This window comes from Palaemon carinicauda, chromosome 8 (assembly GCF_036898095.1).
Source record: "Palaemon carinicauda isolate YSFRI2023 chromosome 8, ASM3689809v2, whole genome shotgun sequence".
NCBI lineage: Eukaryota > Metazoa > Arthropoda > Malacostraca > Decapoda > Palaemonidae > Palaemon > Palaemon carinicauda.
In genome coordinates, this window is record NC_090732.1 from 161967039 (window position 1) to 161985437 (window position 18399).

At 37.3% G+C, this 18399-nt stretch overlaps 1 protein-coding gene across 5 annotated transcripts in view; it reads right to left on the reverse strand.

The window, feature by feature from the left end:
* Positions 1 to 7837: 7837 nt before the first annotated feature.
* kat80 (katanin 80) overlaps positions 7838 to 18399 on the reverse strand; it is a 43491-nt gene continuing 32929 nt past the window's right edge. For all 5 annotated transcript variants that reach the window (XM_068379234.1, XM_068379237.1, XM_068379235.1 and 2 more), the window contains 5 exons: positions 18052 to 18391; positions 17203 to 17465; positions 16857 to 16931; positions 16467 to 16586; positions 7838 to 13951 (listed from right to left, as the gene is read on the reverse strand). In XM_068379234.1, coding sequence (XP_068235335.1) covers positions 13819 to 13951; positions 16467 to 16586; positions 16857 to 16931; positions 17203 to 17465; positions 18052 to 18391 — 931 coding nt within the window. In that variant the 3' untranslated portion in view covers positions 7838 to 13818. The remainder of the gene's footprint in view (positions 13952 to 16466; positions 16587 to 16856; positions 16932 to 17202; positions 17466 to 18051; positions 18392 to 18399) is intronic.

An 18399-nucleotide genomic window follows, 5' to 3' on the forward strand; every position in this document is an offset into this window, starting at 1 on the left:
AGAAGGATGCTCTCCAGGAGGTCGTCGACGGCTCCCCAGGCTTCTTCAGTTGACTGTTTCTTGTAAAGAAGGCGTCTGGAGGCTTGAGACCCGTCATCGACCTCTCAGTTCTGAACAAGTTTGTCAAGCAAACTCCATTCAGCATGGAGACAGCGGACACGGTCAGACTTGCGGTGAGACCACAAGACTTCATGTGCACAATGGATCTGAAGGACGCGTACTTCCAGATCCCAATCCATCCGTCTTCCAGGTAGTACTTGAGATTCAGCCTAGACAGCAAGACCTACCAGTTCAAGATTCTTGGAAATGATGTGTCCTACCATGCAAGTGGCATTTTTAGATTTATTTCAGAAGCAGGTCTTCTGAAAAATATTTAACTTTTATTACATTCAACTTTTATGATTTTAATTGAATACTCTTTTATTTTTTATTTTATTTTATCTTTTATTTTTGTATACATAAATTAAATGTTACCGGCATCAATGACCTCAGATGTCAGGATGCCTGAAAACTTTGAATCAATCAATCAATCAATCCTCAGCACCTCAGGTGTTCACCAGAGTGTTTACCCTGATTTTTGTCGTGGGCGCACAGGAACGGCATCCGTCTCCTCCGTTATCTGGACGACTGGCTGATCCTAGCAGACTCTGAGTCGGCCCTTCTTCGACACCGAGACAGGCTTCTGGGACTTTGCCAGGATCTGGGGATCGTGGTAAATCTCGAGAAGTCCTCTCTGCAGCTGTCCCAACGACTGGTTTATCTAGGCATGTTGTTAGACATCAATCTCCACAAAGCCCTTCCATCAGACGACAGGATAGCAAGGCTGAGGAGGGTGGCGGAACCCTTCCTCAGGCGAGAAGAGCTTCCTGCCCAATCGTGGTTGCGTCTCTTAGGTCACCTGTCCTCCCTGGCCCGTCTGGTACCAAACGGCCGTCTTAGGATGAGATACCTGCAGTGGCGGCTCAAGTCCCGGTGGAATCAAGGATCCGATTCCCCGGACTTCCAGGTCCCGATAGGACCTTCGGAACAGGCGGACCTGCGGTGGTGGCTGGTCGACGAGAACCTGCGAAAGGGAGGGGATCTCGTCCTCCCCCCGGAATTGACACTGTTTTCGGACGCGTCAAAAGAAGGGTGGGGGCGCACATTCTGAACCAGAGGACCTCAGGCCTTTGGTCAGAATCAGAAAAGTACCTGCACATCAACCTGCTAGAAATAAAGGCCGTTTTCCTGGCTCTTCAACAGTTCCAACGGACCCTGGCGGGTCACTCCGTGGTGGTGTGATGAGCGACGACACCTCGGTAGTGGCTTATATCAACAAGCAGGGAGGTACTTTTTCGCAGCAGCTATCCCATCTTGCAGTAGAGATTCTGAGGTGGACCGAAGTCCACTCGATAACACTATCAGCTCGCTTCATTCCTGGCAAGAGGAATGTGCACGCCAACAGTCTGAGCAGGGCTTCGCAGATAGTGAGTACCGAGTGGTCTTTGGATCCTCACATAGCCAACAAAGTCCTGACTTTGTGGGGTTCCCCGACCGTGGATCTGTTCGCGACAGCTTTGAATTTCAAACTGCCCCAGTACTGCTCCCCAGTCCCGGACCCCAAGGCACTCTAGCAAGATGCTTTCCAACAACGGTGGGACAACATCGACGTGTACGCCTTCCCACCGTTCTGTCTGATGAGAAGGGTGCTCAACAGGACCAGACTATCGGTCAACTTGTCGATGACTATGTTAGCTCCGCTGTGGCATCACGCGGAATGGTTCCCGGACCTTCTGCAGCTCCTGACGGAGCTCCCGAGAGAACTTCCCCCACGACACGAGCTACTCAGACAACCACATTGCAACATCTTCCACAGAGCCGTAGCATCGCTTCGGCTTCAGCCTGGAGACTGTCCAGCGTCTCCTCACGGAGAGAGGCTTTTCACAACAGGTTGCAGAGAGAATGTCTCGGCACCTGCGAAAGTCCTCGGAGGGAGTCTACCAGGCGAAGTGGAGAGTCTTCTGTGGTTGGTGTCGTGGGAGGGGTATCTCTCCACTCAATGCCACTATTCCAGCAATAGCGCAGTTTCTCGTTTATTTGCGGGAGGAAATGCGCCTTTCGGTCTCAGCGGTGAAAGGCTATCGCTCAGCCTTAAGCTTGGCTTTTAGGCTGAAAGGAGTGGACATTTCTTTCTCGCTGGAACTCTCTACTCATACGTAGCTATAAGCTTACCTGCCCTCAGTCGGAAGTGAGACCTCCTCCTTGGAACGTGGTTAGGGTCCTCAGGGCTCTTAAGAGACCTCCCTTCGAACCATTACGCCAGGCCTCTGATCGCCACCTGTCTTGGAAGACGGCTTTCCTGCTCGCTTTGGCCTCTGCCAAGCGAGTTAGTGAACTTCATGGTCTCTCGTATGACGTCGCCCATTCAAGGGGATGGGGGGAGGTAACGTTCAGGTTCGTCCCTGAGTTTGTTACCAAGACTCAGAACCCTGGAGTGCCGGACCCACGGTTCGACTCTTTCAGGGTCGCGAGTCACCGTTCTGTAACAAGCGACCCAGACCAGCTTCTATTATGTCCAGTGAGGAGTCTGAGGTGTTACTTGAAGAGAACAGCTGCAGTTCGTCCTCATGTGCAAGCATTGTTTGTTAGCACAGGCAGGACGAAGAGGAGGGTCACCAAGAACACCATCTCTGCTTGGATTCGAAGGGTTATCCATCACGCCTTGAATCCGGACCCTCCTCCGTCACGTCGCCCTAGGGCACACGACGTCAGGGGCATCGCTACGTCCCTGGCCTTCAAGAGAAACTTCTCTGTGACGCAGGTACTTCAAGCTGGGGTCTGGAAGCGTCAGACAACCTTCACAGCCCACTACCGGCAGGGCGTGACCCACAGGAGCCTCGATATTTTTTCTATCGGCCCTGTGGTGGCTGCACAACAGCTGGTCTAGCCTCAGGCTCCTTTATGGACAAGTAGCAGTAGGTTGAGGGCGTTGTTACCCGGTTTTAGTCTGCGTGAATGAAAGAGTATGTCTGACCCTTACTTCTTTCTTCATCCTCCCCTCTCTTGGGGAAGCAGCATCCTGGTCTCCGCATAGCTGACCTCAACCTCTGCAGGTAAACCATGCTTCCTTGTGTTCCTAGTATTAAGCTTAATACTGTCGCGTCCCCCATACCCTGACGAGGTGGTATTGGGAACGTCCTATCCTGGATTCCTATCTAAAGGTCTCAAGGTCAACTTCATGGGACGAGTCACACTCTTTCCTCCACACACAACTTATGTAGGCCGCACGTTCCTTGCGAAGCGAGGAACTTGTGAGGTGCAGGGACTCCTTTTCTCGAGTGCTTCTCACTTGGAGTCGGAGTCCCCGGGTAAAGCCAAAGTCAGTAAGGCTGGGGACTTTCCACCCTTCCTAAGGGGTAAGTCACCCTATGTAAATAGCGTGGTTTGTATTTCGGTTACGGAACAAATGACAAATTCGGAGATAATTTGTGTTTTTCCTAACCATACAAACCTTAGCTATTTACACATATTTGCCCGCCAGCCCTGTCCCCCAAGTCAAGTCCTACCTCTTAAGCGAAGTGAAGCAAATCACCGGTGTGTGTGTGTGTGTGTGTGGGGGTGGGGGGGGGTAGCAAGCTACCCCTTCCCCTACCCCCGCTAACTAACGGGGGGTAGTTAACCCTCGTTAAAATCTATTGGCTCGTCAATTTCAGCTACGCCGAAAGGTAAACCCAATGTAAATAGCTAAGGTTTGTATGGTTAGGAAAAATACAAATTATCTCTGAATTTGTCATTTTTCCCTAATACAAACCTGGAGTTATTTAACTGGGGCATATTCACAGGGAAATGTTAATGAAGAAGCACAATTACACCAAAAAAGAGAAAGTCGGCGTAAAATGAGCGGAAACAACAATGTTCGTCAATGTCTAAGGCAACCTTGAGGAGGAAAAAGAGAGGATAACTGCTCTCTAAAATCCAGAGAGATAAAAGGACTTGTTCATCACTCCGTGAGAATACATTTAGGTGGCTGGTACTACTAGCCACCCCCTACCCAGGCTCTGGGTAGGGTTGCCACCTCGCACCAAAAAGTTATTGGTTACCTTCCAGCTTTGCCGAAAGATATATCCATACATAAATAACGAAAGGTTTGTTAGTTTGGTGAACAAACTGCAATTTCTCCTCCTCCTGGCTTTGTCAGACATCCTTTCTGTATGGGCAGAGGGTCTATCCCAGCTCTCAAGAAGAACCTGTCATGGGTCCAATTATTGAAGGTAAGTCAAGTAATGGTAGAATCGTCTGCTCATTACCCACAGGTCCCTGGATACCAGTGGTAGTTGCTCAACGGATTATGTAGCAAACCTAGCTCTTTAACAGGATAAGATACATCTCATCTAAAATTACAATTGTGATGCAAGTCTAGCTAGATTGAGAGGTAAATCGACTGGTCCTTTGACCCCTTCCTTGACTAAATGGTAAAGTAACTTTTCTTACACATAAATTTTGTTTAGAAGTTTCTCCCCATCCTGCCAGGCTAAAGGGAGGATGACCAATGTATGCAACCCATTTTTCGTGATGATCATACATTCTGAATACATACATTCCAAGCGGATACAGGTTTTCCTTGACCGTCTGCCATTTCCTCGTAATAACCTAGCCTAACATCTGTCACATCTTCATGCTCAAGTCTTGAAGAGGTTGACAGGCTTAGACATTTCCTCAGATAGTAAACCAGCCAGTTTGGTTATAGGGACTTTATACCTCCTTAGGATAAGTCTCCTATTTAAGGAGGAGAGTTTTTATTTCTGTAAGAAAAAAAAACAAAATTTTAAAGTAATTTGTATTTCTTGTAACTACAAAATGGAGTCCATCAAGTTTCACTTCTCCCCTCAACCACCCTCAAGTAACTATTGCCACCTTGTTAGAATTTTAACAGCCATATCTATGTTACTATTATTATTATAAATTAAGCTACAACCCTAGTTGTTAAAGCAGGGTGCTATAAGCCAAAGAGTTCCAACAGGGAAAAATAGTTCAGTGAGGAAAAGAAACAAGGAAATAAATAAACTAAAAGAAGTAATGAAAAATTAAAATAAAACATTTCAAGAACATTAACAATGTTAAATTACATCTATCATATATAAACTATAAAAACAAAAATAAAAGAGGAAGAAAAACCAGATAGAATAACATGCCCGAGTGTACCTCAAGTAAGAGAATTCTAACCCAAAACCATGGAAGACCATGTTACAGACGCTATACTCCTATTAAAGAACAGGTTTGAGTATTTTTATTTCATTAAAACCTCTTTCTTATTGTTTATAATTAAGTTTTATTTTTATGATTAATAGTGTACCGCTCCGTACATAAATTCAGATAAAAAATTTTTAGTTGTGCTAGGCCAAGCAAAAATACTTTACCGCACGCCATTCTCTTCGTCACCGGTTCTTCTTTGTCATGGTGCATTCTCTGTACAACTCTATTTAAGATTCTCCTTTTAGATCAGGTATATAAGCAGATCCCCTATTTTGTGGTGATATATCAAGATTTAAAGGTTGTTTTTTTTATGTAAAGATATACAGTAACCTCACTTGGAAAAGAATGATGAAGCAAAGTTTCTGAGGTTAGCCTTGTCTGATGCAAAGGCATTAACTCTCTTCCTTCGCCAAAATACAACCACTTGGGTCAACCTGATCTGGAAGAGCCCAAAAGGGGCAATGTTCCTTTTTTCTTCAAGATGTTTGGGCTAGAGATTGTGACAGCACTATTTAATGGATTATTTCCTTTATCCTGCTTAGTCTTGGATAAGGATGAAGAGTATTCAGGAGTGGATACTTGGACTGAGTCTCATGACTCGTTTATCCACAGTATGGCTTCTTTTAGATAATTCGTGGACCTTTGAAGCTGGCTGCAGCAAAGTGATTGGAAATGATAAAGTATATGCATTCGTACTTTTATTCAAAGAGGCCTCTGCCCTTTCTGAAACCCCATCATTTGGACCAAGTCTTTTCACTTCCTCTCAGGACCAGTCTTGTAAGTATGGTAGGGGGAAGGAGGTGGGGGAGAACATTGAGGTAGGTATCCCCCCTCCAGCTGCCGCTGATAGGGCAACATGGCAGATAGGGAACAGAGTCTTGTACAATCAATGTTTTCAGTGGGGTAAATATTTAATACCATTTCTAGACAGCCACACTCAGATTCACCTAGATTCCTACTCCTCTGGGTCACAGGAAGCTCTAGACTTGTCAGCAAAGTTGGATGTGATGCTTGAAAAAAGAGTCGTTGGCAATCACTCCCCAGTGTTCTGCAGTTGTCTCTTCTTTTTGGAAAAGGTGACTGGAGACTTGTCATTGCTCCTCTTTACTGATCAAGTTGCTTATCAGAGTCTGTTATGTGAGAGAGGGAGACTATATTTTTCATATAAAGGACATTTATAGTATTTCTAAATGCCAACCCAACCAGCAGTATTCACGAAAGTTCCTTTCCTTTAACCTCATTGGGATGGTTTAGCAGTTCAAGACTGTAATTTGAACTGTGCATTGGGATACGTCTTCATACTGGTATCATTTTGGGCAGATTTGCATAGGCTATATCTGGTGAGATTTGTTGATGGTAGACTAATCCTATTGTTCATGACAGTCACTTCTGGATCGAGACCGTCTTCTTGGGAGAAATTGGGGTTTACGTGCAAGCAGAGTATGAAGTACATTCATGAATGCCCTTTAAACCTTAAACCTAGGCATTCTGATAGATACAGTAGCAGCAGAGATTCTGGCATTGTGATATACAGTAGCATCAGAGATTCTATCATATGCTTACATCATTAAGTTCAGGAGAGAAGTCCAGTAGCGACTTTGTGCAGGAACAACCTGTTATGATTTTTCAAATTTTCTTATGTTTTCAGATGTTCCCTTGAACAGGAAGGTAAGGGAGGATCTTGTCTGGAAGGACAGATGCTTTGAAGAAGGGACGAGTTGTACACCCGTAGAACCAAGTTACAGTGGTACTGTACTGTGGACAGAGAACAAAGGTCAGTTTTGTTTAAAAATTTTCAAAATGCTCATTGGTGTTGAGCACTACCACCTCATGTTCTTACATCATCAACGAGGAGGAGGATCAGTGCCTTTGCCACTTTGCCAGCTGACAAATCAGTCAAACCCTGATCATCCATCAAGTAGTATAGGTTTCAACCTGATATTCCGGGCAAGCGAATTCTCACTATCAATTTAGCTGTCAGGGTTAGGTGGGAGGGGAGGAGTGTTCCTTTCATCCTCACATAAGTTGTTAAAATTGTGGTGCTCCCCTGTGCTTGATCTGTTCCCCTTCTCATATCTGTTGGCAGTGCTCGAGATTGCCTTTCACAGTAGTCTAGAAGTTTTATTCCAGCTGTGACCAAGTTGTGAAATGATCTTCCTAACCGGGTAGTTGAATCAGTAGAACTTCAAAAGTTCAAATAAGTCTTTTTTATAGTTTACATATGACATATCTGTTTTGATGTTGTTACTGGTTGTAGAATAATTTATTGTTAATTTGTTGTTATCATTTAGTTATTTCCTTTCCTCACTGGGCTATTTTTCCCTGTTTGGAGCCCTTGGGTTTATAGCATCTTGCTTTTCCAACTAGGGTTGTAGCTTGGCTAGTAATAATAATAATAATAATTTGTGGGGCAACCTGGATTGTGTTCCATTTCCCTATAATAGTTTTATATATTTTTATGTGCAACTATTCAACTTAAGCATTCATGTGATTTTGAATTTTTCATTTCAGCAAAACAAAATTTTTGGTACAGAGAAGAATAAAACATTGACAAATCCATCGCCCATCCACAGTATATCACGCGTAGGATAGAAAGGAAAAGGTAATTTAACAACTTTTTATTATCACAAGTTATTTACAGCAGCTCAGTTATATACAAGTATAAATACTACGTCGTAATACACTTTAAACCTAATGTTATTAAACATTTCCGACACTAGAAATCATTAACTTTAAATCATATCCCTTTTCTTCAAACAGACATGATAAAAACCTTGCTAAGCTGCTTATAGCCATTTTGTAATTAATGTATAAAGCTTTCAATTAAAGTAGAGTCCTCGAGGCAAATATATTATTGTTCAACTGAGATCTATCATTAATAGTGTGAGGAACAAGGGTCAATAACCACAGATACCCAACTAAAGCAGTTAAAAAAATAGACTCCACTTATGCCAGGCCACACTGACCCTGAAGCATCTCCCATTTCATGTCTGTATTAGAAATTTCAAGTTAGAAAAAAAGTCATAATAAATGACAGAGAGGGAGAAAGATTCTTTTCTAAACTTTTTCAGTTCATAGATTATTTTCATCATGAATTAAAGCAACAACAAAAACATAGGCAGGAAGATGATGATGATAATGTATTTGAAAGATCATAATCATGGAGGTTAGTTATCTCTTAATTTTCATATTGATAAAGTTATGTACTTTCTGTTCTATAGTACTTAAATAAATAATAAGAGGATAGGATCATTAGCTTTCCTCTTCAGAAATTATACATTTCTCTAAACTAGTTTAGTAGCAGTGAAAACATGATAAATATTTAGCTGTTTGATGTATTGCAGAAAAGATGAGTTTTGACAAAACTTTACTAAATCTTATTTTAAAATTAAAATCACATGGAATGTTAAAATGGTCAAGAATTATGCCCTTCATCCCACGACAGAATCTGATGTAAGCTTAGAAATAATTGTGAAATAATATATGCACAAAGCATAGAAGGAATGTACTTATGTGACTTTTTACTTTATTATTGTCATTTAATGAGACTGATTATGGGGGTTTTATATAGCATGTCGGGCATAAACATAAGAAAGAAAATTAGTTATTCATAGTCTAATGAAAATAAATTTGAAATTAATTTGATTCATATTACAATATAATTTGCCTTTCCATCTTACAGTTTATTAAACCAAATTACTCTAAAATTATTTTCACAAAAATTATGAATGCTCAATATCTGAATATCAAAAATAATTATTTTTTCCTGACAATTTTGAAAAGTAGGAATATTTTTCTAAATCAAAACATTTAATGAAAAATAATCCCTTTATAATATGGTACCTAGGTGCTCAACATACTCCAATGTAATTCTAATAAATTTTTTTACATATATTTTATATACATAGCTTTATTTGCTGTTATTTGTAGCTACAGACCACATTAATATTACCGTATATTCATCCCAAAAATGAAAACCTATAGATATTTATTGTCTGGTCAAAAAAATGCCGTTAGGAATTAAGCCCCTGAGTTTTCAATATAAGTGGAAATCTTTTTTCAAAATATTTATGAAAACAAGAAATAGAAATAAAATTAGTGGACATTGAATTAGATGTTAAGGTCAGGATCAAAATAAAATTCTTAGCACCAGACATTTTGTCAGAGACAAAAGTATTATCAGTAAATGAAGTTAAAACATTTCAGGTAAAAATTATAGGTGGCTATCGACTGGATGATAACAAAGTGGCGTAAAATGCACATTACTGGTGCTTAAATTTCTCGAGAATTTACTCGCATCTTTAATACCTTAAAGAGATTACTGTGTTTTTTGTACACTATTGACAAGTAACCATTTACTCAATCAGTTTTGCAAACACCCATGGCACATTTTGATATTATGCTTTCTAAAGCAACTTGAAAAATGCAATCTTCAGTTGCTGTACTCATGGATCTACATGACCAATAATATTTTTAGATTTTAATAAATACAGATAACATAAAATATTCAAATTTCTAAGTGAACTTCTAGACATGTTCCTTTATTTCAGTCCTTTCTTATGATCTAGTGTCATACTAATTTTTCACACAGCCTTCTTGGTCACACATATACAAATACTATTAATTAATTTTTAACTTTGGAATGCTGAAAGTTTAAATCCTTACTCTAGTCCATTAAAATTAACAATACATATTTCATAAGCTTACTTTCCACTCTTCTATACTGTCAAAACCCATATACTTTTATATCTACACACAGGCAGCTAAGATTCATATTCTTTCAATTTCCATTGCAAACCTATGGATTCCTAATACTACCAAGATGAAAACATAACTCCCTAAAAGAATTTTTGTCATAAGTGATAATGTTGTCATGAGCCACTTACTTTAGCATATGGAATGATTTAAAAAAATCCTAGCTAATGAAGTAATGACATTTCAAATATCATGCACTTTAACAAAAATCGTAAGAGTATCTTGGCCAACTATCAGAAAACACTAGGATTAAGAAAATGCCAAAGTTTTATAATAAATTACAGATATTTGAGCAGTTATCCATCAGCATTTAGATATTAGTTTCTGTAGCTTTGTATTTAACCCAATTTGGTGTGAAAAACATATACTTTACAAAGCAATTTTCATTTCAGAATATTGCAAAAGAAAATTTCCTTGAACACGATGTCAAAACTTGTCTACACTACAGCTACAAATGGATAAAAGCTCACTTACTTGCAACAACCATAGTCTGAAACTCTTGAGCATAACTTTCACATAGTACAAATGACATTAAATATTCAGAATACTTCATGTAATAATTCCTAGCTCAATTGCTTTTAGCATTGTTTAATTCCAAATTTTCAATATAAAAATATGCATAAAATATTCAGCACAGAATAACTATAAAGCCTGCTGACAATGTTAAATTATAAATACCTTGTACTTATTAACAATTGAATATGTAACATTACACGGACTGGATGAATGCAAGTAAAACCTATTATAAAAATGAAAATCTTGCAAAAATTATATCTGCAGGGGTTGAAAAATATTAAATATGGTAAATTGTTACTTACATAATTATAAACTGAATGCAACAACTTACTTCATTGGGAGAGAAGTGTAAACATTGAATGTTTCAATCGCATCATACTATCAGACCATACCATTCTTGGGTTTGCAATGTGCTAATCTGATTATTAGCAATATCAGTCCCAACTTACTTTCCTCCATTTTATATATGTTTTGCTTTATTTGATTGTACATAACTTTATATTTGTATTATTTTCAGTCAAGGTCCATTCACATTTATATAATTGTGAATACTACTTCACTGACTGAAAATAAAAGCAGCATCAGGTTATATAAGACCAAATACTGCACATCATACTCTGTTTTACTGTATAACAGGGGAGAGTAAGTTAAAACTAATACTGTAATGCTGTTATGTTTAGTGAATTTTCAAGTCCCTATATAGTAATAGTTTTATAATTGTGAAACCTATCATTTTATTTGGTAGTTATGCCTTTTCTCTCAATGCTGATATATACACCAGATTTTTATAAAATTACACTAAATTATACCAGGCAATCAGGAGTGTTATTAGGTGTGCATTTGTTGTATCTGTTACCTAACGTCCTTGAATTGCAAGGTCTTGACATATTCATTTTTAACTTTTAATTTTCTCAAAAACAAGGCATAAAAATTTTAAGATAACTGTTAGCATTGGTCCAATCTCTTAAACACCATTCCATGATCAACTAGAAACATGAATTAAAGAATATATAAAAGTAAGCACTATCTCTCTAGTCACAATATAGTTATTTTACAGTTGCTTATAATTCACTACCCCAAGCATAGGAGTAGTAAAACAAAAGAGTAAAGGCAAAATGGTAGCATTAACAAGGAGTAAACATACATGAACTAATGAATGATAATATACCATTCCAAAACTATACCAAAACTCGTAAAGTTTACAAGGCAAACAAATCATTTGCCACAATATACAATGCAACTGAAAACACAATATGAAAGTTAATGGTATCCAGCTTTTGGCAATTAGCAAACAAATTAGCAAGCATTAGTTCCACCATGACAGAACATAAGTACCAATAATTTATGGCTTGTGGAATGTAGCTTGCTAAAAGTATAGGCGCTTCGTTCTTCTTTTTAATCCCTGGTTAAATGAATAACCTAGGCCTGACAAAGACAAATCAAACATGATTCCCACAGATTGATTAAGTTTACATAAAATAAAATCATGAGATATATGGTATTTATATTGCATATGGCTACCACTTCTGACAAGAAATTGCCAGTACATGGTTGAAAATGAGAAGGCACAATACTTCAGAAATCAAGGTATTTCACCTCCTGAAGTTTACATACTAAGGAAGGGAACTATGGGGTTCCCATATCTAAATCATAACGTAAATGGCCAGTATTATTACTTTTTCCTTTTATTCAAATTTTCTTTCTCATTATAATAACTAGAATTTTCTTATAGAAAAACATTAGTCCTCTAATTAACAATGTTCTCTTTGTCATCTAGGGATAACAAATGTTAACCTTTACAAATATTTTCTACACAAATATTCATCTAACTTAATCAGTAAGTTCTTACTCTACTTTTTATAACTGGACAACAATCCAAATATTTATTTTTATCATGTTTCACAAATAATGCAAATTATTTATTATACATATGAAAATGTCATTGTCTGCATTAATAATATATTTACTATCACAGCAGATGTATGACTAACCTCAAATTTATATAAATCTTGAAAAGAAAATATTTTATGCAATGTCAAAAGTAATCTCTTAAGATGTATTTACACGACTGAGTTTATTACTTGTGACATAATGTCAATTTTGGAATTCCTATTAAAAGTTCTCAACATTCTTTGACCAATATGAATCTCGAGTTGTATGCTTAAAATGATTAAAATGCACATATATTCTACTTAAAAAAAAAAGGTTAATTCAGGACTGTATAGAACATTCTGTACAAAGGATTATCAAAAATAAATCAGCAATGTTGCTAGTATAAGACAAGAGTAAATGGCATAATCCACACCCATGTAATTTTTTTTTTATATACTGTATGCCTAACCATTGATTTCGTACCAATCTGCAATGTTTTAATTAAAAGCTTCAGAATAAAATAATGATTCCATTACTTCTATCAGAGTAAAATAAGCAATACCGACCATTAATGGTATAATAAGTAGATCTATACAGTATTTATTAATTTTCTCTGTATATAATCCTTGAACCAGTGCACTGACTGATATCTACTTTTGTTTTACAAAGTGAGCTACATGGTCTATGGAAGATTAAACATTCCAGCTTATACAAGCCGTCAATGAACATGATGCCAGCCAGTACACATATGTGTTCTTCATATACTTTACAGGCAAAAGTACCCACAATGCTGCTGAATCCTTTTTAAAACTAACAATAAAGAAATTATTATCATTTACTGACTCATATCACATATTTTCACCATATGCAATTACAAATAAACTGGACAGCTTAAAACCTGGGCTGTAAGCACCATTGCTGTTCAATGCTCAATATTAGTATATTCAATAAACAGCATATTTCCCTCAAAAAAAAGGATTCAGTGCTTCAATCACAGAAGTTCCAAACATATGGAGAATAAAGCGCTTAAAATGGCCATAATCTTGTTTTCTTTTCCAAAAGTTGGGTAGTAAATGATGACTTCACTCAATATGAGTCTAGTCATTTCTCACTCACTTTCAACTGATCACTCAATATGAGTGTAGTCTCCTCATTTTCTTTCAACTGATATCTTGAGATTACTTCCCGAGTGTATTATTAATACAAGAATAGACTTGGCACAAAGCTAAGACTAAACCATGATCTTTTGCAGTTAGTAAACTGCCTGAAATAAACAGTCACTCTTCATTGACATACTTGAGCCATTACTCAAGTCGCCCATACTACAAAGGGCGAGAGAGATGAGGAATATTTTTTTGGCAATAAGTTGGTGTTTTTCAAGTAAATTTTACCAATTACACCCATGAGATAAGCTTGGCACCTGCAAACCTCTTAAGCTCATTATCAGTCGAAGGCCTGCATGAGGATGACTAACTCACGGTAGAGAGTCCCCATCTTCCCAGGAACTGTTAGTCTCTTGAGAAGGAATGCCCGGATGGACATCATGTGATTGTAGCACTCCACACATTTGTTATACCTGAAACACACAATAATTAAATAATGAAACCAAAATGGCATCTTACGTAGTGAAAACTACCCTACCCTATGGAATTTGTCAAAAAAACACAAGTGGTGTTCATTAGGATGATGCAAATAAAATACTAGTAATTTAAATGGCTAACAGTTCAAATAAACTACTAATTTAAAACTTCTAAAATCAACATTAACTCTCACCTATTCCAAAAGGTGAATTAAAAAATATTTCACAAAGTATGTAATAACTGGTTAAAATAGAGTGGTTTTATGAACATGACCATAACCATGTATCCACAACAAACTCCTAACTTTGATAACAAGTATCCATTTATTGACACTAAGAGAATATGGATCACAATTGCTCAGAAACAATCCGCACAGTAATTCCTAATAAATCCAGAGGAAGATAACTTAAAACGCAGTAAAACTATAACAAACTGAAGGATGTTTTTATTAAATCGCTATGACAGAGAAAACAGGAATAACAAAGAGAAACTGGCCCATCAATACTTGGTTTCATGCTATTAACTGCTAAAATGTTTCATTACTTTACTTGAGATGTCAACTGAAGTTAAAGAAAATGGGAGCTAATTATATTTTTATTTTATTTATTTATGGACAAATGTCCATTAAACTGAAGCTTCTAGAGAAGAAGCAATTTCAACATTAGGGAAGGTTTGTAGAAATAATCATTTTGTTTGGAAGAAACATAAAAATCAAATATGTTAAAATCAATTTATATTTTCCCTAACTATACAAACCTGATTCCTTAAATATGAGTATGACTTCAGTGAAGCTGGAATGGGCATTAAAAATTGAATGAAGTTGACTGCCGACAGGTGGCGAGACAGCCACTTCCACCTATCTAAGCTAAATGCAGTACTCTCTTTTAAATCTTAAGCTTGGAACTTGGTTTAGGTGTGAAGTGTAACTTGAAAGACCAAGGTTTGTATACTGTAGTTAGGAAAAATGAAAATTACTTTTGAAAATTTGTGCTCTTTTCCTACACGAAAACAAACTATCGCCTCTTAAGAGGAGATGCACTTTTAGTGGAGAGGAAGTTCCTATGAATTTATCTGGCTGGATTAAATTTCCTGGGAAATACTAGAGCACCTGGTCCTGTACAGGAGTGAAGATGATGACTCCTGCCAATCTCCCAACAGTCTGAGCATGGAGATGACATAGCCGTTAGGTAAGGCCTATACAAAGAGTAAATGGTAATCGGTCACGGGAGAACCTATATCCTTGAATAGGATATGATATGCCATATTAAATTTAAATTGTTTCACTGATCTGATTACAGTTTTTCTGGTTTTGCAAACATTCCATTGGCACAGAACAATTCTGTACTGATTAAAGTATTTTTGCAATTTCACTTAAACATTCAAGTTCTACAAGTGTTCCTCTAGTTAATAGGCAATCTAATATTCCCTTTCAGTTTTGGAAGCGGTTCCCAAATGAACGATCCACTGCCCATTTGATTACAGTTTCCAGTTTTGAGAATATTCAGTTGGCACATAAAGATTCTGCATGGATCAGTCAAGTATTTTTTTGGATTCACTTACACATTCAGATTCAGCAGTGTTTTTAGTTGATAAACAATGTTGACTTCCATTTCTGAACTCCTCTCTTACAAAATGAATAAATCTCCATTGATCAGATTACATTTTCTGGTTCATAAAAATTCCATTGCAAATAAACAATTCTGCACTGATCAGTTAATTAATGTTAAGGATTCACTTCCACATTCCCTCATAAAAAAAATATATATTTAAAAGGAGCAAGTCAAAAATTCTTGTATGAATAGTTGTATACAGTATATGAGTGAATAAGTGTGTGCATATTTGATGTCCATATTTTACTCTTAAGAATTTTTTCACTATCATTTGATATATAGTTTTCATGTGACGAAGTGGATGAAAAAACTTCTCTGTGAGAGCGCCACTTTTCTACCCAGGCAGGCATTGTACCTCATTGTACCCTCCAAAAGCACATAAGGGTTAAAGTGCTTGAATCTTATAGAGAAGAGCAATCACCACATGATGGTAACCTGATAATCTTTCGTTTTCATTGATTACTTTATGAATGATTATTCAGAAATGTTAAATATTTAAAGGTCGCTCATCAGTAGCAAACAAAAAGGACAGGACAAAAGTCGCTTATACAGTACATATGATCAGCCCCAAAAACCCTCTCCAGCCATGATAAGACTAGATGGACAGACAATGGTTACCGATGACTCATCAGGTAGACCTGTAGCCTCTCCCAAATCCCTTCATTTGTACATAGCTCACAAGGAATGAGTTTGCTACCATCTCCCTTAAGTCCTCTGTGTAACTTTTTTGTGGGGATTCTGCTACAATCCATGAACAGAGGTTATTATTTGGTTTCACCCTTGCCAAGAGTGGGGACTCAGCAATCCAATTACAAAGTTACTGATATTTTCCAACTTTGTTTTCTAATACTTCCTTAAAGATTACTTCTTAACTACAACCAAGATGCACTTCTCATCTTACCTTTCTTCACGAGAAATATCCACTCCCACAGAATGTATTGGCCCTGACATATTTGACTTGATCATAACTGCAAAGTTCTTGATCATAAGCTTCAGTGCACTGCAACCACACATCACATATCTGAAATACAGACAATTGCTTTTAACCCAGTAGTCGATAATCAATTGACCTCTTAGTATATAAGCTACTACAAATGACATTAGGGATAATCTGAAAAGACAAGCGAAAACAGGCACCTACTTACATGACATGATTTTTTCAAAATTAATGGAGTGCTAAAACATTTTTTAAATTATCAAACTTTTAATAAATGGTAATAATAACATTGTATTTCATTTTTTAAAAATTTGACATGAAAATCAGAATACAATCTTCATGTGTTCAACTTACGTTTCATGTTTACTCTGCAGAAGTGAGCTAACTGGCGGAAGTAACGCTGTTAATAAATCTAAATTCCATATTGACCTGAAAAATGTCATGTGAATTAATTAGAATTCTTTTGACAGCAATTTTATAGTATAAAATACAGTAGTAACAAATGTTTAAACTAATTATCATCTAAGTCAATGGGTATAACTGCACCCTTCATCCTATAAGTATAAAAAAAAATCAATGTGAAGTACTATATCTCAGAATACTTGCTGAGAAGAAGTATTCATAAAGTGTGTAACAACTGCCACCACAGGAATCTAGTAAAGCCCAAATCAGCTAATAAAACAAGTGTACGCTGACTTACGGCCGTAAATTAATGATGCCTAGTAGATCAACAAGGAGTGCTTGATCACCCAAATTAAGGGCATGATCTACCGCTGTTTTCAAATCTTTAGTCTGCCACAGCTTATGAGCAACCTGAAGACCTCTAGATCGAGCAGATAAAACGGACATCATGGATGTGTGACCACTTATAATACTAGAAAGTACCTCCTGTTCAGACATCTCTGTACCACTAATGCCTGTCAAACCACCTTTCCCATTGAGACCCAAGCCACTGAGCTTGTTCTGTAATAGAAAAAAAAAATATAATAATTTACAACCAATTCTAACACCAAAAATTTATGGTATATAATCCTCAACATTTTCTCAAAAACAATTTTGGAGAGTAAAACCTATATTATTGCACACTCAATTACCCAAATACAGTAATAAAAAGAATGTGTTAGAAGAAAATTAAACTTTATAAAATTAATTGGTCAATATATACCGCAGATTTTATTGCATAAACATCGAAGCACAAGCTACCCAAAAATGGAATTTAAAACATTATAACTTCTCATTATGTGTATGTATGAGCTTATCTCTCTCATTATGGCACTAGGTAGTAATGCGATAATATATGTAATACAAAATCATCTCTGTTGTGTACACTATCCAACATAAATTTGGTCCAAGTAAAGGACAGTAAACAAAAATAAAAATTAAGTGCAATATAAAATAAAAAGGTCAGGAAGTATATATGATCAACAATAACATGCATAGATGTTTAACAATAAAACCCTGTTTAAAGAAGTTACTGTAATCCTTATGATAATTCCTTTCAAGTTTTAGAAAGTCAAAATTAAAATACGGGAAAACTAAAAATCTTTACCGGCAAAAAGTCATCAAAGTTGATAGTATCTTTTTCAGCTGGCATTCCTGTATGCAAATAGTCAATTTCTTTAACTGGGGCTCCCATATATATGATATCAGCACTCTGAGTCTCGAGTGGTCTTGAAACTGGCTTGACCAACATTGGTCGATCCATAGGCTTGTATGAGAGATCTGGTTTCGATGACGCTTGTGAACGACTTGAATTTGATAATTCTGGCCGAGTAAGTTGTGGCAAACTAGGAGCAGAATCATGGTAAGCTGGGGAGGTGGAAGCTGGGCCAGGTGATGACAACTGACGCACAAGATGTGGCTCGGACGGACTGTGCCGTATGACATACCTGTGAAA